Source organism: Python bivittatus, unplaced genomic scaffold, assembly GCF_059951505.1.
Source record: "Python bivittatus isolate LINGU-HERP-01145 unplaced genomic scaffold, Pbiv_v1 ctg000340_np1212, whole genome shotgun sequence".
NCBI classification, from domain to species: Eukaryota; Metazoa; Chordata; class Lepidosauria; order Squamata; family Pythonidae; genus Python; species Python bivittatus.
The window spans coordinates 2,449,450-2,469,803 of NW_028277056.1; the positions used below are offsets into that span (position 1 = coordinate 2,449,450).

A 20,354-nucleotide genomic window follows, 5' to 3' on the forward strand; every position below is an offset into this window, starting at 1 on the left:
GGCCAGGCGAGCTTCTCCAGGGAGGGCATCCTACCACCCTGGTGCTGTCAGCTGAATGGGGGTACGCCTGCTTCTGGAGCACTCACCTGCTGTCCCAGAAACGGATCCTCTTGTCGTGGTGCCCACTCACAATGACATTGTCGCAACACACAACATCATTGCAGTAAGAGAAGACCTGGATGGTCCTAAAACCTGCCAGGATGGACAGCAGTAAGTCGGGTGTGGGGTGGAGTGCCGAAGAACTTGCCTTGGGTGTGGCTCCATCCTGGTCCTCCCCAGAAGCATCACGACTACTTACATGCCATTTTGGCCAAGTCCCACACTTTCACGGTCCTGTCTCGGCTGCCCGTCACCGCCTGGTGCCACACAGGCTTGAATCTGGCAGCTGTCACTTTGTCAGTGTGCCCTGTGAGAATCTCCTAGGCAAGCAGAAACGTTGGAGACAGTAAGAAATAGATTGTTTCATTGCTAATTAAGAGACAAAAAAATCCAGAAATGTCCAGAAACCCAAATGGTGAACCTAACACTCCAGGGACCTTCCAAACCAATCAATCAATCAATCAGAGAAGAAATTCAGAACCTCAGCTCAACCAGACAGAGTCGCACCCAATTTTATGCAACGTCTCATTCCTGGGGATCCAAATGGTGCTCTCCTTCAGCCTTCCAGAGGGCAGTCAAGACAGAGCTCTTCCAAAGAGTTTTTCATGGTTGACATATATAGCAGTCGCTCATGAGACCATGGTTTGTTCTGGTTTGGGATGGTATGTTTTACAATTCTATGGATTTTACATGGTTTTCAACTGTCAGGAGTCTCCATGAAGTTGATGGTACAGAATTACAGGAAGGAAGGAAGGAAGGAAGGAAGGAAGGAAGGAAGGAAGGAAGGAAGGAAGGAAGGAAGGAAGGAAGGAAGGAAGGAAGGAGGTAGGTAGGGGGGAGGGGGAAGGGAAGGGGGGAGGGAGGGAGGGTTGACTGTTCCCTTGATGTGTCTGAAAAGTTTATTTGCCAAAGAACCATTTTAGTGGCACACTACATCAGTGAAAAAAAAATGATTTGCATGCATATTCATCTGTAGATTACAATATACTGAAGTGGGAACACCCTGAATTTTTAGGAGCTCTGGACTGAAAGAAGACATAAGGGTTGGAACCACGCTGGGCAAATCTTCCTTGCAAGAATGGTGAGAAGTGCCAAGGCAGAAAAACAATCTTCTCTGATGGCATAGCATGGCATGAACCCACTATTAGCATCCATGGCACTTAACAGCCCAATTTCAAAAACCATCCCTCTGGGGTCCAGGGCTCAGCAACAGGATGCATATTGTGCAATGTGAAGACGCATGGACATGGCCTTGAGGGAAATATCCAAAAGCCGTTCCAGAAATGAAAAGGGCAGACGCATTAGTTCTTTGAGCCCTGGGAAAGGGGATGGTATAAGGAACAGATACAGGCTGGCTCCTTCATTTTTAAGTCCCGACTATCCAGATAACATTGGGGGGGGGGGAGGAGGAGGAGGAGGAGGAGGAAGAGGAGGAGGAGATACAGCACAATCAGACTTCCAAGATTCTGCTATTATGGTTTAAAATCAATAATTCTGCTGTTATGTATTAAAATCAATAAAAGTGATTAGACTTCCTGTGGATTTCCTGGTCAGGTCTATCTGGTGGGGCTGACAGTGGGGTAGAAGGAGGACGGGAGGAAGCCATAATCAGACACGCAAGATTCTGGCAATGCCAACCCTCTCTATGAAGCTTCGTTCTAGTCTTCTTGTGAAGTCACTTTCCTGCTCTGGACACCTTCGAAGGACTGACACGCACCTCCTCTGAAACGCTGTGCCAGGTTTCAGCAAGGGAATTTTTGCGGTTCTCCCCCAGGCCACCCGCCCAGAAAGCCCCCACCCACCTGGACTCACCTTGACGCGCCTGCCTCCAACCTTCCACAGCTGAGCAGCGTTGTTGTACGTGGCGGCTAAGAGGAGACGACCCTGGTGAGGAGAAGGTGTGGACAGAAGCAGCCAAGTCAGGGATATAAGAGAACCGCCCCCAGCTATGGGGTGGGAAACCGTGGAAGCTCCCCGTGGCCAATGTTCATCTTCCTTTTTCTGTCCAGTTCAAGCTATTCCTCCAAAGGGCCTGGCCCTCTGAGAGCCAAAATCGTAGCGATCTCAGAGCTCCAAAGGTGCACCATGTTCCTCAAAGTTGCCAGATCTAGCAGGTCAGCACCATCGAACGATGCAGCCCTTCCTGCATCCCACATCAGCACCCACCTAACCTCACGCAGGAAGTGTTTTACCCAGGAAATGCCCATTGCAAGATGACGTGGAGAAACTGGGAGCTGTGAGGTAGACCTCTCCCGATAACATTTTGCTCTACAACCCCCTTGCAGACCACCCAACTCTGTTCTATTAAAAGCAGCTCTCTTCCCAAACCCTTCTTCTGAAGTCAAGGGGGAGAAGAGAAGGATGGACACAGCTTGGTAAAAATCTGGTCTGATTTATTCTGGCTGGTTTTTTCAATCAACCATTTGCATCAGGGCCAAATTAAGGCCAACAGATCTGCTAAGCCCAGCCCAACTTAGCGGGCAAGACATTCGGACTCAGCAAGCCCTGAAGGTGAAATAAGAGATTAAAGATTCAGGTTTCTTCCAGGCCACACCCAGGCTAAACCCAACAACTATTTTAATATAAACTTTTAAAAAAACCATTTAGTTAACACTAAATAGCAATAAGCAATACAAGCAAATTATTTACTAGGGCAGAAAAAATGCAGATTTTCAACGTTGTTCAATGCCTTTTTAAAATGAAATTGTTAAAAAATATAAATACAAAAAATTATTGAAAGCTATTTTTAATTACCCTCCCAAAGATTATAAGGCAAAATACGCTCAGGGCCTGATAGCAAGGGGAAAAAACTCTGTGGTGCCCCCCTCCCTTTGGTGTCTGAAGCAGCCACTTATTTTGCTTAATGGCTAATCCAGGGCTGATTTACATTCACAATGTCTCCCTCCTGATGTTGGGAGCCCCTGTATATCCCTTCCCTAAATTGTTTTGTTTTATGTTATGTTATGTTATGTTATGTTATGTTGTGTTATGTTATTGATTAAACCTATTTCTGCACTGCTGCAATCAAAGTGACTCTCAGGCGTTTGCACAGATGGAAGAAGATGAACCTGGTTTTAAAAGTGGAGGAAGAGACATCAGTGACCTGCGCCGTGCTGATGACACGACCCTGAGATCCAAAAACAAAAGGATCTGCAAGCTCTAGTAATGAATGCAAGTTACAGAGCAAAGTGAAAAAATGGGGCTAAATCAATAATCAAACAGCCAGCCTTGGAACTGACAACGAAGATACGGAAAAACCCTTCCGTATTTGCAAAACGTTGGTGGAATCTATGCACTTTGGTTGAAGATTTTGTACGCAATTTTGCCTGCCCTCTGCTGTACGAAGGTGGGAAGCCTCTTTTGAACAGTCTCCCGTTCAGGACCCACGGATCCCACTTGGGGCATCAAAGTCCCCTTTGGGCTATTTTAACTCCCTGTAAGAGTTCGTTTATTATTATATTTCGATTTACTACTTTTACCCCCTGCTGCAATCCCACAGAACATTTAGAAGTTTAAACTACTCCAAGAAGTAGTTTAAAAGAATGTATAAACTACTAAAACGTCCACGGTCAGGTTAAAATAATAAGCATCTTAAAAGTACACAAAAACCAAAGCCCTCCCCCCCCCAAAATCAGACCCCCAGTTCGTTTTCAACCTGATATCAGATCTGCCTGTTACCAAAATAAGGGATAGGTGGAGGCTGAGCTTCCCAGCCCAAATACAGAGAGTCGTCCAGCTTGTTATATAGTTTGAACGGGGGGGGGGGGGAAGGTACAAAAAAGAGTATTTTGGAAGGGGTGACTGTAATAAAATCAAATAAATAAATTGCACATTGATGCAACTATCAATAGAACTTGCATTTGACCCCACAGCGTTTGCTGAAATTGTTTTTAATGGCTTGTTAGCTCTTCTACAGTAAATTTTACTGATCAGAAATCCTTGGATTCCTGGGTTTCTGATTCATGGGGTCTGCCAGAGAGAAGCCTGTCCCTGCCCTCCCCAATCTATTTGCAGGCTATAACTATTGTGCCAGTAGAAGAGAACAAAGAGCAAACCCCACTCCCTTCTAGCACTGATGACGTTACCTGTCCGGGTAATGAAACGTCTGCAAGAAAACAACCCGGCTCAGAGAACCCCATGGACTCCCCAGCATACCTGTTGTAAAATAAATGCACCCCCCAACCTACCCCTTCCTGAACACCCTCAGCTCCCTTCTGTTAACATCCCCTGCAAAGACCAGCCCGGCTCCCTACAGGTGGGCTTTGCACTCACCGAGGGGTTAAACTCAAGGCCGGTGATGCTGCCGGTTGAGGCTTCCAGGGTCTGCGTCGGCCGTAGGCAGCCTGGGGAGGAAGATGAGCTCGTGAGCAATGCAAAAGCTGGGGTGCCCACAGGGGGTGCCAAAATCCGCAAGAAGGTAGGCGCAGCATCTCCATAAAAAGCCCCACTCCTTTGGGCCTTGATGCAAGCATGCACGTATAAAAGGGGCAACGATTCAAGTGCAATGCCAAGCCAGCGGTCTTGCAGATTTTGATCCCGCCGCCCCGGGAAAACCTGGCTGCAGCCCTGACGGATCCTGAAGCGCAGGGAGGACCAATCAACGTCTAAAAGAGAGATGCGGGGAAGCCATGGTGCGGAATTAGATCCAGCGTTAAAAGAAAACCTTCAGTGAAACATAAATAATGAAAAATAGGTCCTTCCCACTGCTTGCCCCACTTTACTTGTGTGCAAGAGTCAGGAAGCAGGAGAGTTGTTCTCAGCCTGACTTGCCTGCGCTCACCAATTCACGTTATTTCAATTTATGAGCCACGAGACAGCCTAGAAGAGGATTTGCTAACCCGTTGCCTTCCAGATGAACTACAGTTCCCTGAACACTCTCACCATGCTGCTTAAGGATGATGGAAACTGTAGTCCAGTGCCTCTGGGGGGCACCAGGGAGCGGTTTGATCTAGCAACATGCAATGAGAGAGAGGGGCTTTATTTCAATACACGCCCAGCAATGTACTTCCAGCTAAACACGTCTGACTCTGACACCCTTCTAGCTAAACCGGTGTATTTTATGGAGCCCGTGGGGTTCTCTGAGCCTGGTTGTTTTCTTGCAGACGTTTCGTTACTCGGCTAGGTAACATCTTCAGTGCTAGTACTGAAGGAAACCAACCAGCTCAGAGAACACCGAGGACTCCACAGGCCAACCCTGAGCTACACATATTCGCTTCTATTGGTGTATTGTATACATTTATATCTTCTCCTTCAGTATTAAAAAAAAGATGTCCAGGTCAACTAACAAACTAGAAACTGATGAGAAAGACACAGAAACACGCCCAGGGTGGTGCCTGGACTGTCTGAGATGACTTTCCCAATGTATTTATGACCCACTGTTTTTAAAAGAGAGTTTTGCAAAAGCGACATAACTTTCTGTGGACTAGCAGATGTTCTCTTTGTTTAAAAAGAAGATTTTATATAGATTTCTAGACCAATTTGTGCATAGTTTGAAACTGGGGCAGAAAAAAAAATAACTTTAAGCCTCCTGGAATCTGGTGGCAGAAAAATAAAATTAAGAACAGGAAAATACAGATCGTGATGGGATGAGGAGTTTTCATCACCTGCATCTGCTTAGATCTGTGCACTGTGATTTCCTGGATGTTTGTAAGTGTCATGCCAGTTATTATTATATTAATGTTCACTGCATACCCTGCCTTTCTGTTTGTATAAACACGCAAGAAAGCTTACAGTAATTTAAAAATGCAATGTATAAAACAGAAGAGTAAAATCAAGATCATTACAATCAAGATCAAACATTAAACGTGGCACGAGAAAGCTTTTTCGAAATGGAAAGTGAACAGGTTTAGGGATCCGAATGTGTACCCGCACTTCTGCATCTGCCAAATCACAATTTTTGGCAAAGCTCAAGGAAAAGACTGACCTTGAAGAACACCCAAAATTGCCAGTCAGTAGCACCACACCCTGGGAAGGAACTCTCAACGTTTTGGCTTGTTCAAGACCAGTTTCTCGCTCAGCGACGCCTTTGGCCACCACTTACCTCCAGCCACATTCCAGAGCTTAATCAGCCCGTCCGACCCACCCGTAGCCAGCATGCTTGAATCTGGACTGAAGGTGATGGCATCGATCTCAGAGATGTGGGCTTTCTGGAGAAGGGAGCAGATAAGGAATGGGTTCAGGATTAGATGGTAGACCTGACTCTGTGCCTTCGTTCATCCGTTCATTCGTTCGTTCGTTCGTTCGTTCATTCGTTCATTCATTCATTCATCACATTATGTAGCCACCTATCTCACAAAGCGACTCTGGGCAGTGCCTTTGATGTGGAATTATTGACTACTGAGCATCTTCATGAGTAGGTGGGTAAGAATGGATATAGGTTACAGTGTGGAGACGTGCAAAGGTAGGCACGTAAGAGTGTTTCTTCTTCTAGTTGCCCAAGCGATGGGTTCTGCATTGCTCTGTCATCTTCTCCTCTTAGCAAGCAGTGCTGCTTTTCAGTTCTAGACCAGAAATAAAATATCTAACATTCACATTTTAACTGGAGATGAAGGAAGTGACCTAGCAAGTGCAACCAAAACCTGGCAGATGAACAGGGAGGAGTGGATCTACCCAGGCTTTGCCCACCTGGGTGTGTGGCACCAACAAAGACCATTGTAGTTTCCCCCAACTTCCCATATTGGGAATCATGGCTCCAAACTATCTGGATGAGGGAATAGGGGGAGGCAGGGGGTGTTGTTATGAAATCCCTTCCACTGAGTTTCCAATTCCAGATATAAAATGGGGTAATGAGAAACTAGCCTCGGGATCCTTGCCAGAATTGTTATCCTGAGGGTACAGGGTTTCTATATGGACATAGAGGTCACCTCAGCTGGGCTAAACTGGACCTTCATGATTGCCATGATGCCCATGAGGATGACTCAACAAAGATCTCAAGATGTTCCGCAAGATATGCTTTTGACCTGGAACTTTCGGAGAAGGGGATTGGTGAACTGGAACCGATACCAACCAGGGAGGGTTGGCACTGAAATTGTTTGTGATGTTCTGTTGTGATAGACTAAAACTCCATATCCTCAATGTGCAACAGATTGGAAGCCTTAGTCATGGTCTCTCAATCCTGCTTCACCCCCATGGGGTCATCCAAATGCCATAATTACAACTCCCAGAGGCCCCAGCCAGCATTCTAGAAGTTGCATCATAATACATCCGGAAAAGGTCTAAACTTGGATTTTCTGCATTTATCAGGGAGCTGGATGTGATGATCTATAAGGCTTCTTCCAATTATTACTAGTAAACTCAATCATCCTCATTTATGGTTTGTGGAATGACTGTGCTAGTCTATTGTACACCGTAGTTCCTAGTTTACAAACGAAAAGATGGGGTTGACACCTTGCATTAGGCCAACCCAGGAAATGGCAAGGGCTGTTTTCACACCGTAGGTTTAGCCTATATCCTGCATTCACCCATTTGTGGGGTTCACACAATACCCTGAACCAGAAATGAGCCAAACCGGTTGTTTTTCGATAATGTGTTGAGTCACAGAGAAACTCACTGAGGTTAACTCTAACCAACCTTACAATGCTAGACTGGCAAGGTTAAGGCGGTTGTCTGAACAAAGCCATGATGTCACAGCACGACAGGTGAACCCAGCCAGCAATCTAAAGTGATACCCTGCCCCAGCGTTTAGGTAGCATAATCACAGAGATAATAGAGTAAGTTGTGGGGTTTTTTTCTCCCCACATACTGTAGTTAGCTTTGCAGCAGAGGCACAGTGGTCCAGCACACCATGCCTCAGTGGCCACATGAGCACAGGGGGAAAACGTGGATGACAGACTCAGACAGCAACGAAATGCGGGGAATTTCTATGAACTCCGAATGGGGATTTTGCAAATGATTCGAGCCCACCTGTGGAGGTCTGGAATATTCTGCCATGAGCTTTGCAAGAGCAGGATATCCAAAATTTAAAAAGGACAGCAAGAAGGTTAACCGACAGCCAACGGACAGATCTGGAACAACAACTTACTCGTTCGTCGGCCACACAGGAGGGGACGCAGCAGTCTTGATCCTCTGACTCGCTGCTGGCCGAGTTCTCACGTTTTTGCCTGAAATTTGCAAGAGGGGAGAATGATTTGGGGCACGGCCTCTGGAAATCTTAGGTAAAAGGGACACGGGGTGCAAACAGGATCTGGGTCTGCATCTGCTTCCTGGGCGCTGCAACCCCACAGCTTCCTGATTCGCTGCAGTTATGAATTGGCCAGGACCTGTAAACCGCGACTCTGGGTGGTTTACAGAGAAGATAAAATCAATTAAAATGTAATATATAAACTTAAAGAATAGGATCCCAGTCCATCCAAACTGAAAATCGAGTTGAAGCCCTGATTCCCAGTTCAGGTTAGGAGAGAACCATGGCTTGTAATGATTGCCGCGTCCTAAGTCAGAGGTCCTACGGGCAAACGGTAATGCTGTGCGTTAGGAAATATGTGTAGGAACCAGTTCTCCTACACCCCCAAGCCAGCAATCCGAAACCAGGTTAAACGGCTGCCCGTTCAAAAGTCAAGTCAACACTGTTCCTCCTGCCCCAAAGAGCCTGGATGCTTCCCTGCTATATTGTGCTGGTAGGAGGAAAGATGTAAGAACTGGAACGCTCTTTTTGCTGTGTGTTTATTTATTTTTGAATATATCAGATTTGTCATCGCCCCTCTCGTTAAAAAGTGACTCTCGGTGGTTTACAGCAAAGATAAAATTCATTAAAGTACAGTATAAAACAATCCTAATAATAAATAAATAGCTTCCAAGAAAGATGGACGGTTGACGAATAACTCGGGGAGCGTCGTCAGGGCGCTAACCACCCCCAGGAACAATTAGAGCTCTTATCACCCCAGGCAAGCCGGCAGAGCCAGGTCTAATCCTTTCCGGAAAGCCGGGAGGGTAGGGGCCTGCCCCACCTCTGGGGGGAGAATATTCCAAAGGGCGGGGCAACGGCAGAGAAGGCCCTCCTCCGGGGCCCCGCCAGCCGACATTCCCTTGCTGACGGGGTCCGCAATGTGCCCCCTCTGCCTGACCGGGCAGGACGGGTTTATGTGACAGGGTGAGACGGTACAGGGCTTGCATTTAATACGTAGCGGTTGCTGAAATTCTTTCATAATGGTTTCATTATTTTCCTGCGATAAATCTACTTACCAGAGCTTCTGTCCTAGAAAGTCTATTTGTGTCCGTTTCTTGTCTAACTAGTCAAGAGAAGCTCAACAGGGTCCCTTCCTTCTGATGTTGTCTCAAGCAGGACTTTGGAAGTGCGCCTTCTTTGTGGCGGCCCGTGCCCTGTGAAGCACCCTCTGCCCAGAGATCTGGCAGGCCCGCACCCTCCTTGCCTTCCGGAAGGCCTCCAGGAGTGGCTGTTTCCACAAGCGTTGGAGAAGGTGAGGACACACTGAGGAGTGGGAGGGGGTTGCCCTGGGGCACCAGGAATTTTTATGCTGGTTTGGGTTTTTTACTGTTTTTATTGTTTTGTGAGCTGCCCAGGGTTGTGGTTCATAATATGGGTGCCTATATAAGTCTCTCAAATAAAGAAATAGAGAAGCAAAATGCAGAAGATGTCGACCTCTACTGCTGGAATACCTTCTGTCCACTTTCTAGGTATTCTGTTGGGAGATTAATCTGTTTTCTAATCCTTTTTCATCTAAGGCTCATGATTTTCCTTGCTGCTGTCCTTCTTTCACTCTAAGTTTCTGTCACTTATTTTCTTTTCTTCCATGTCCATTTCCCCCGTGATCCACTTCTGACATGACTAAAAAATTATCTGTTCACAAACAGAACTTCTCATCCCCCTCGGATCCTTCACCAACTCTCTCAATCTTTTACCATAAACAACCCAATCAATCAAGCTTTCAGATTTATATTAATTCCTTGGACATCTGAACATATGAGTAGGGATATGTTTACACCACGTACTCAAAACAAACAGCTCTTTATCTAAACACATCCCTGCCAAACGGCCCCCGTCCTCATTCATTCCAGGGTGTGATGGAATGGAATGATGAAGGCCAGGCTCAGGGAGATAAGCATTTTCTTAGCTCACTGCAGGAGCGTGGGAACTACAAGAGGATGGGGCTGGCACCTCCCTGAGGAATACACACTGTTGTGGCTGGAGGACTTTGGGACTTGGGGTTTCAGTCTGGGAAGATTCTTGCTAGAGGTTGTAGCTAATAAACATAGCTGAACTGATTTTGCATTGTCTCTTGGAGTTCCTTGGGCTAGGCCTGACACAGGGTCTGCAAATGGGCCAGTCGCTTTTCCTGGATTCTCTTGTCTTGTTTGCGCCCGTCCATCCACATCACCAAACAGAATCATCTCCTCTCCCTGGGTTGTATTCATGCAGAAGGGTGCACCATTTCCCCCCAAACTCATCTCTGGCTCTTCCACTATAACCATTCGATGGAGTGTAACATGCAACCACGTCACCAACCTATGGATTCCTCTTTCACACCTCCACACGACAACCTAGATAGCCCCAATTCATACTTTCTAACATACTTCTTAATCCTTTCATTCATCATTAAACTTGCTCCTGGACTTCCCTACGTGGATTCATCCGGTTCACTCTGCAAGATCAGACTGCTTCATTCACATCTATTACACCTCTTCCTCTTAGTTTCCCAGATTCACAACATCTATTTTCTTTCTTTCCTTTTTTAATTCATGCTCTTTATTGTTTACTCCTCTCATATCCCCAGATCAGGAAATCAGCCTTAATTATATCCACAGCATATGTAACATTCCCTGTAAGAACAGTGGCACATATGAGAGGGGTAAATGATAGAGCATAGCTAAATCATAGAATATGCTACCATGGGGAGTAATCATTCTTTAAAAATGAGATGGATTCATGTAGGAAAAGGCTATGATCAGCTACCAGTCATGGTGGTTTATATTACCTATACTAACAGGGGAACGTACCTCTTAGTAACTATTGCTGAGAAACCTGAGCATGATAAGTTATATAAGGTAGAAGAAAAGGAATTTTTACAAGCAATACAAAATACAATACAAATACAAATACAATCATAGCAAGCATGGGATTTTGAGCCCCTCTCATGATATAGTTTATTATAAAGTTAACTACCATATTTTTTTAAAGTTAAATTATTGAGGACAAGGAACTTGTTGGAACTCGAAGTCTACATGCTCAAAAAGCAGAAAATACAATAGGCAATGAAGGCTCCCATCTGGTTCAGGAGACTTCTCCTTCTGAAGGCAAGCTCTTACCTACAGGGCCTTTTAAACAGCTTTTCACCTCCTTCCTTCTCTTCCGGATCATTTCTGCTGGCAGATTTCTGCTCTCCTACTTCTACTTTTTCCAATTCTCTAACATAGGAAAACATCCAGAGGTCAGAAAGCAGCAACGCGGGACATTTTAAAAACCGTCCCACTCAAAATACTTCTACTTAAATCATTAACTGATAGCAGGATCCTAACAATGATGGAACCTGCAACGAATGGGGCTATACACGAGTAGGACATTTGGACATGCCAAAAAGGTAAAGATAAAACTGAGGGTGGACTCGGTTGCCTCCTGCAGATCCCTGCTCTGCTGGGTTTGCTTCGCCCCGCAAGGAGAGGAAGAGGTTCGCCCCTGCTCGACTTGCTTTGCTTCACTGACCCCTTTAGGGGCCAGCTGTGGGACAGCCCAGCCCCTCGGTCTGCGGATGGTCCCAGGTTCAGTCCTGAGCATCCCCAGGAAATGGTCCCACCAGAAGCCCAAAGCGAGACCGTCTCACGGTCTATGGGAAACCAGCGACCTTGCCAGGCTGCCAGGAAGGGGCACAAAGACTCTTTGCTCTGCCCAAAGGGTGGTGCCCATGGCGGATTCCCTGTGCCACTGAAGTGGGCACCAGGCACCAAAAGCCAGGGCTGCCAAGGAGGTCCCTTATTCCTCCATCCCAGAAGAAATACCTGTATTGAATTAAGTAAATGTCAGGCCCAGCCCAAGAACAGTCCAGTTGAGTTCAGCTCCTTTATTAGTCCAGCTCAGCACACACACCCCCAGGCGCTCCTACCTCTCAGTCCTGTCACTCTTGCACTGGGTGCAGACCCCTCTCCTCCGCAGGGCGCCCTGGGACTCCAGGGCCGGGCGAAATTCCCCATCTTGCTCCTGGACACACCTCTGCAGCAAGTCGTCCTTAGCCTTCCGGGCACTGTTCCTACAGCCCAGTTCCTCCGCCTGGCTCTGCAGCTGGCAGCGCTGACCCTCCTCGTCCAGCTGTTCTACAGCTAGGCTGGCCAGCCTGAAGCAGAGGAAGCTGGGAATTTTTGCCCGCTCCTATCCCCTTGGGCAGAGGGCTGGACTAGAAGACCTCCAAGGTCCCTTCCAACCCAAGGGGTCTGTGATTCTATCCCTGCTACCAACTCACCCCCATTCGGCCGTGAAACACCCACCCCAAACGACGCGCCTCTGGTTTCCCAATAAAGAAACAAGGACAATGGAAAGCAGGGTTAACTCGGTGAATAAAACTGAACCACAACCTGCAGGCTTAAAAACGGGGAGAGCTCAGGTTCCTCCAGTTGCTGGAGGGGCACTCAGCTCTTACTCTTCTGATACTGGGCGAGCCAGTAACCTTGCCAGGCTGCCAGGAAGGGGCACAAAGACTCTTTGCTCTGGCCAAAGGGCGGCGCCCATGGCGGATTCTCAGTGCCACTGAAATGGGCACCAGGCACCAAAAGCCGGGGCTGCCAAGGAGGGCCCTTATTCCTCCTTCCCAGCATACTGGCTGGGGAATTCTGGGGAGGTGAAGTCCGCCCATCTTAAAGTTGCTGAGGTTGAGAAGCACCGGGCTAAACTGATGTTGGATTTAAACTAGGATGATTACAATGGTTATTGCTAAGGTATTTGTAACCTGTCTCACATGGAACCTACATCCCAAATTTAAATCTGGCACCTGTCCAGCCCCTCCATCCATCTGATGAAGTGAACTGCTGCCGTTCCCAACGTTTCTACCCCTTATTAAGATGCGTGAGTCTGAAGTGGCAGCACCCACGTTGCCCTGATGTTTTGCCTCCATAGATTACGGCTCTTCTTCTATGAAGAGCGTGATCTGGGGCTCCCTTCCTAAGGGCAAAAGAAAGACACGACCTGAACTTTTGGTCACCTGCGAGCAGGACCCCCCGTCTGGGGCTCTTCGGAAGGGGCTTCGGACTGCACAGCGAGGTCACTTGAGCTGGATTTTTCCAGCAGCTTGTTATCTGCACGAAAGGAAAGAGGACAGCAGCCATGAAACAAAGAGGAAAATAACAGCGTCCCCTAGAAAATATTACTCCAGGGATGGGTGTATATGGATTTTGCACAATTACATGTTCCGTAGAAAATTATCCGTTTTAATCTATGTACTGTTCTGCAAGTTCACTCCAGAAGTGAACGGAATTCAAGTCAAACGGCACATCTGGAATCTGAAGTTGAGTTTGAGTGTCTCATGCTTTCCACTGTCTTCCTTCCCAGGTCGCCTCCATGGCCATTTTTCCACCATTCAGTGTCTGTATCAGAAGAAATCAATATTCCCACCAGGAGTTTGAGCCGCTCCACTGGCTTCTGAGAAATCAACAGGGAAGGGGCAAGTATTTTTCAAGTTTACTTGAACACATGTAAAAAAAGGGGGTGGGCCTTTCATCATGTAGTCATGGTCGTCATCTTGACTTTTTGGACCTCCCCTGTGGACTCCCTGACCCCATGACTGTGTGATGTGGCTGTCATCACACAACACATGATAAAGAAAACTTAGCAGATGCATCCATGCAGCACGACAAGCTTGGTTAGGCCCGTGAATTGTGCAAACCAGGCCTATGGCTTCATTTATGGGTCATTATAATGCGCAAACCTAGGACATCTTCAGTAACCAGGTTAATTGTGTTGTGTGACACTGCTGACATGTATCTACTTTCCAGCAGCTAACTGACCTTTGACCTATTCTGTAATCATTTCCATTAGGGCATCAGGCTAGAAACCAGGAGACGGTGAGTTCTAGTCCTGCTTGGGCACAAAGCCAGCTGGGTGACCTTGGGCCAGTCACTCTCTCTCAGCCCTGGGAAGGAGGCAATGGCAAACCACTCCCAAAAAATGTTGCCACAAAAACTGCAGGGTCTTGTCCAGGCGGTTGCCAGGAGTCAACAATGACTTGAAGGCACAAGACAGAAAAAAGGACTTTCGTTACTGTTGATGAATTTTAGAAAGCTCTCCAAGGCACATTTGACATATCCAGGAAGAAAATCAGCCCACACACATTGCTCAATTAACAAATCAGGGGCAAGTATAATTGAATTAACAACATTCATGAACGCTGTAAGATTTCAGCTGGCTAATGGACCGAGTATAATTACTACTAGAATACACCTATTAGAGTCATTACACTCAAGGAGAATCAGCCTATTATCTTCCACACCCCGGTGTTTTTCTAAGCACAGCAAGTCAAGTCATCTTTGAGTCAAGCTCAACTCCTGGTAGATACATCCATGTGGTTTTCTTGACATGATGTGAACTGGATTAACAATGCTTTTCTTCCCAATTTTTATTTTATTTTACTTTCTGACCCTGGGATTTCCGAGTTGTCTTACAACCGGGTATGAAGAACAGCCAACTCTGTATTAGCCACAGTGATGCCACTACAAGACCATAACCGCCCAGAGTCGCTGGGAGTCGGGTGGCATAAATCAATTTGATTTGCTTTGATTTGCTTTGATTCAATTCAATTCAATTCAATTCAATTGTTTAGCTCTTTCAAAACATCCCCAAACTTCAAAGGAAGTCCAAACGGTTATTATTAAACGCCACGACTGTGATCTCTAAAGTTTATCACTATTGTACATTTTAAATACGGAGCATGTAAGAGATTTGCACACACACGCTCCCAAGTCCTGTTGCATTGCCCGTTTGAGGCTGAGATTGTTCCTGGGAAGGGTGAGTAAAGAACACCGGAGTGTATACCAATAGTAAATATAATCCCAAATAGTAAATATAACCCCAGCATCACCCAAAGTGTGAAAGTCATCCCTTGAACTGACATGGAGCGAAATTTGTTGGCTTATGCTGGGCAAGAAGGGCGCAGACAAGATTTTTGCTCTGCCACAGCTCAGTGAGAAATGCGTGAATGTGAAAAAGAAAGTCCACCGTATATTTGCTTATTTTGAGAAAGTGAATAACAAAGTGAATACGTTTGGGACTTTTGTAAGAACACAGAGCTCCAGTTGGTTGTGGAAAGTGGTAAGAAGCAGTTATGATGGAGGTAAAGAAGGAAGGGGCATGTTGCAGACCCCAGCACTCAAGGACCTTCAGCTGGTGGGGTCTAGGAAGAGGGCCTTTTCTGCCTTTTTATATAGTTTGATTTTTTAAATAAATTAATGTGGATATTTATATGTTTAACCGTTTTTGAGGTTTGATTTTGATTGTGAGCCGCCCAGAGCCACCCTCTGGGGGAGATGGGTGGCATATAAATTTAATAAATAAACAAACAAACAAATAAATAAAGCACAGCTGAGAATAAATGCAATTTCTAGCAAATGGTTCCACAATACGCAGAGAATAAAGCAAGAATATGTAATGTCCCTCTGGTTGTTTTAGTGTGTTTAAGGATAAATGTATACAGAATGCTTGTGGTGATATTTGGGATGTGTGGTTGTGGTCATGGATGTGTGTGTACACTTCTGTAGGCAGATCAAGCGTTGGTGGTAGAGAACTTGAATAATTTTAGTGAATATTAGACAGATTATATGATGCAACCAGCAGCATGGATCTGAAAATTATATGCATCCAAGATCAGAGTGGTTTTGTTTGACAGGGAAAATGCAGTGAATGATTGCAAGTCATTCTTAAATGGGGAAAAATTAGAGCAAGAAAATGAATTTGTCTACCTTGCCAGAATCTTTACTGAAGACTGGGAAAATGACTGGATAAATTTTAAGATATGCAAATGCTGAAGGAAAAGTAGTGAGTAATATGCGGCCTGTTTGGAGGAATGAATATTTGTGGTCTAAGAGTGCACTGCTGCCCACGTTGTTTTATGGAAGCGAGCGCTGGGTTTTTCAGGAACAAAACTTAAGATAAATTGAATGTAGTGGGAATGGGGCATTTAAGAAAGAGGGCGGTGAAATAAGAAGAGATTCGGCTGAGAACTCACGGATGCTGAATGGAAGCGTATTGATGACCAAAGCGTGGGACCTGCTGGATAGAAGAACATACAGGTGGAGAATGAATGAGGGTCAAATAGCAGAACAAGCATTCGAAAGAAGAGTGATGGGTCCAGAGGCAGGGGAAGACGGGGAAAGTTGTGGTTGGATGACGTTGATGAGATCCTGAAGAGAGACAGAAGAAGTCTAATGGACAAAGAGCAAAGCATGAAGCAGTGCATGGAGACGTGGTGGAAGCAAGGAGGGTTTACAAAGGTGGAAAGGTATGAACAGCCACAGTGAACAGCTTTGGCTTAACTTTCCTTTCTTGCTTCTCAACCCTGCCCACTTGAAGATATGCAGACATTTCCTCTGCTGATATGGATATCCAGGGAGGGTAGCGTGTTGCTGTTTTCTTTGTCCCTTTCCCGAGCTGGGTAATGAAATGTCTGCAAGCAAACGACCAAGCTCCGAGAGCCCAAAGGACTCCACAAGACCATAAACTGCCCCTCTCCTGGGCAAGGGCTCTGCACGGCCCCCTCCCCTTCTCCCTTGCAATGGAGAATGGGCCTAATACGTTCTCGGTGCAAAGCAAGTGCTGTGGCACTAAAGCTACAGCCCTTCCCTGCAGGGAAAAACAAACGTTTTTCATTTTCCAGCTAACAGGAGGAACAGCTAGAGATATAGGTAAACATAACATTGTCTTCAAGTTGAGCTTAACGCGTGACTTCATGGCATTGCTTTCTCAGCAGTAAAACTGAAGTAGTTTGCCACTGTTTTCTTCCAGGGTATCCCCCCCCCTCCATTTCCTGGCCTACCCCACAGACCTAAGATTTCCTAGTGGTCTCCTGTCCTAGGACTAACCAGGCTCAACCCTCTTCAGCTTTTCAAGATCAGCCGGGATAAACTAGTTGAAACTCACAATTTCAGTAATGGTTTTCCGACATTCTCCATCAAATTATGGGGTAAAACATGGGGCAAACTGTTTCCCCAAACTTTGCTGGAGAAGGAGCCCATGAGAGCCGTCCCTCACAAAAACCATTCAGATTTAGGGGAAGTCTGGAAGGAAGGGCCAAAGAAGCTACAGACACCCCTTCTTTGGCACCTGGAACGGAGTCAGCGCCAGCACACCCCAACTTTCTCCAACTTTTCTCCAAAATTTCTTGGAAAGAATGCAAATTCTCTATCGGGGAAGGAAAACAGGCAGGAGATTTTGACATTGGTCCCTCGCAGAAGCCCCACTGAAAGACACAGGATTGGGGGCAACAGCCCGGCATCTTCTGCCCACTTCAGTGGGGGTGCAGAGGGCAAAGGGTCTCTGCCCCAGTTCAGGCCATGCCACTTGGAATATGCACATCTAGGACCCACTGCAGAGCCCCAAATGGTGGGGCCAAATTATGACCGTCTCGCCCCGGTTGTTTCAGCCCGCCCCACTCGGTCCAGCAGAAGGGGCAGGTTGCAGACCCCACCGGTCAAGGAGTTCTGATTGGTGGGGTCCAGGCAGAGGGCCTCTTCTGCTGTGGCTCCCGCCCTATGGAACATCCTGCCTCCCGAGGTCCGGGGTGCCTTCAGAAAAGGGGTTAAATCCTGGCTCTGCCAGAAGGCCTGGGGGCCGGATGGGGGCTCACATCTGTGGAGATGGCTGGTGGGGTGATGGGGTTGATTCCCCCCCAGCATCTTGAAGGTTTTAGTGCTAAAATATACGGGGGGGGGGGGGGTTAGGACATTTTTAATGTATGTTTGCATTTTAATTATTTATGGATTTTAGTCACTGTTGGAGGGATTGGTGTTTTTTCCTTTTTTGTTATTGTGAGCCGCCCAGAGTCACCCGTTGGGGGAGATGGCGCAGCGGCTTAATGACGCTGAAAGTTGCCGGCCAGAAATGGTCGATGCTTCAGCGGTTCCAGTCCAGCCTTCGCGTTAAACAGGGTGAGCTCCTGTTTCCTCCCCAGTTCCTGTCAACCCAACAGGTCGAAAACTTAACACGTGAGTAGATAAATGGGGACTCTCACTCCGGTGGGAAGAAAAATGCTGGCGGCGCCTTGCAAAAAAGGAGTCGGGAGCAGTTGCCAGTAAGTGCGAAAAACCGCACGTGCCCGAAAAGGGCACGAAGCAACAGAAACCCCACCTCCTGCGCTCGCCAGCTGGGCTCTGCTCTAGGAAGGAGGCTCTGGCAAACCACTTCCGAAACACTTGCCTTGAAAACTGCAAAAAGACTCGTCCAAGCAGTCACTGCAGAGTCGGTAACGACTGAGCACAGATTAAAAAAAAAAAAAAAGATTCTTGCCAGGCTAGTGCCTGAGCCTCTAGGGAAACACTGCTTTACCAGAGGGTGTGGTCAAAAAAGTCAAGATGGCACTCACAACAGACCCCGCCCCCTGCCACTGGGCATCATGAGGGCCGAGGCGGCCTCTGAATTATACTTTGATTGCTAAGGCATGTTCTCAGCCACGATTCTAAAAAGCTGTTGGTGAAAAAGAGGGAGTGGAGAATGTTGCTGGGTTGATCTTTTCAAGGTCCATTGCAGGCTCTTTAAAGGTGGAAGGTGGGCTTCACCTGGACATTCTGGATTGCTCCATTTGGACTTGTACCTGCAATGACGGACACGTGAGGGCGTAAAATGAGGGGACCCTCAGGTGTGTCAGCTTGGATTTCTGTGAATTTTGCAATTCAGCTCCCCAACTATTAGGAGATACTATACCCAATCAGGGAACAATCAGTGGAAGAAATGCATGTATGTTATGGAAAGAAGTTGAAAAAAACTTGAAGGCATAGACAATAAAAAGTCATGTAGAAATGTCTATTAGGCATAGAAGTAGATGTACTTCTATACATACATTAAAATGCATATTTGCTAAATTCTGCGTAAGAGGAACCAAATGAACTAAAGGTATGAGAAACTGAACTGAAAAGAAATTCTGGGAGTTGGAGTCCACCCATCTTCACTGGCCAAGGTTGAGAAACTCTGTAGGGCATGTAAATTACCAGACACCTGGGACACCCTGATGTACATTTCTGTGCAGAATTTGTGCCAGCATTTCTGATCACCTCTGTCCCCCTGGACACACAAGATCAAGCAACAGGGGATCCAAGCCTTTGGGCTGGCAGTGCCTGATGGGCAGACTGGGGTCCCGGCTCCTCTGGAGAGCCCGATGCCAGGGCAGGCCAGGGCTGCAAGGAGGGGGGCGCAGAGGAGGAAGTAGCCCGGGGGCTGTCAAAACAAGCCACCGCCCCCCCCCCCGAGAGATGCCCATGCTTGCCAGGGCAAGTCAGCTCCGATCCCGGTTACGGCCAGGGGGCAGCTGAGACCCACAGCAAAGTCTGCGGTGGAGGGTGGGGCAGGTTGCCCGCTGGGGCTGTGAAGGATGCCAGGCGGCACGGCTGGGGGGGGCTCGGGTGCCCAAAGGAGGCCCCCAGGATAAGGGAAGAGGAGAAGCGGAGCGAATAACGGTCGCGCCTGGGCAGCCTGGCACCGGGCACGTGTTGGGAAGAGCGCTGGCGGCGCTTGCCCGTGCCGCGCTGCGCTCCTTACACACCCGGAGGACGGGCGGGGTGGGGGGGCGCGGGGGACCAGCGGACCCTCGGTTCTGCCTGCGCTGCCCAAGCGGACAGGAAAGAACCTCCCCGGCCCCGCACCGGCTCTTTCCCGGACAGGGCGCGCCCCCCCCCCGCCCCCGCCTGGCGGCGCGAGCCTCTGGGCGCATGCAGAGAGCCGCGCACTCCCTCCCGCGCCCCGCACTCACAGGCCTCCACGAGGTCCGCGAAGAGCGCCTTCTGCGCCCGGTCCCGCTGCCGCAGCTGCCGCGCGATGTGGCGCTTCCAGCGGTGCCGGCCCGAGCCTCCGCTCTCGGCCATGGCGCGGGCGACGCTGCCCGGAGGTCCGGCAGGGCCCGCGGCGGGGAGGAGAGAAGCCCCCGTGGCGTCATCGGGCGGGGCGGGGCCAGCATGGGGAATCCCCGGCGCCTCCGCCTCTCCAACCCGGCGCCCGCCTGCCCGCCCGCCTGCCCGCCCTCCTCCTCGGCCGCCGCAGCCCACCACCCTTTCTGGCTGCAGCGACCATGGGAGTTGTAGTCCGCACGTTGCTCCGGGGGGCTGCGCTCAGCCCAGGCGCT

General features: G+C 48.0%; 1 protein-coding gene across 2 annotated transcripts in view; it reads right to left on the reverse strand.

Moving 5' to 3' along the window:
• ATG16L2 (autophagy related 16 like 2) overlaps positions 1–20,129 on the reverse strand; it is a 28,393-nt gene extending 8,264 nt beyond the window's left edge. For both annotated transcript variants that reach the window (XM_088140409.1, XM_088140410.1), the window contains exons 1-10: positions 19,986–20,129; positions 13,239–13,332; positions 12,150–12,377; positions 11,359–11,457; positions 8,120–8,198; positions 6,140–6,245; positions 4,372–4,442; positions 1,912–1,983; positions 299–419; positions 87–192 (exon numbers count right to left, since the gene is read on the reverse strand). In XM_088140409.1, coding sequence (XP_087996535.1) covers positions 87–192; positions 299–419; positions 1,912–1,983; positions 4,372–4,442; positions 6,140–6,245; positions 8,120–8,198; positions 11,359–11,457; positions 12,150–12,377; positions 13,239–13,332; positions 19,986–20,097 — 1,088 coding nt within the window. In that variant the 5' untranslated portion in view covers positions 20,098–20,129. The remainder of the gene's footprint in view (positions 1–86; positions 193–298; positions 420–1,911; positions 1,984–4,371; positions 4,443–6,139; positions 6,246–8,119; positions 8,199–11,358; positions 11,458–12,149; positions 12,378–13,238; positions 13,333–19,985) is intronic.
• Between the last annotated feature and the right edge of the window lie 225 nt (positions 20,130–20,354).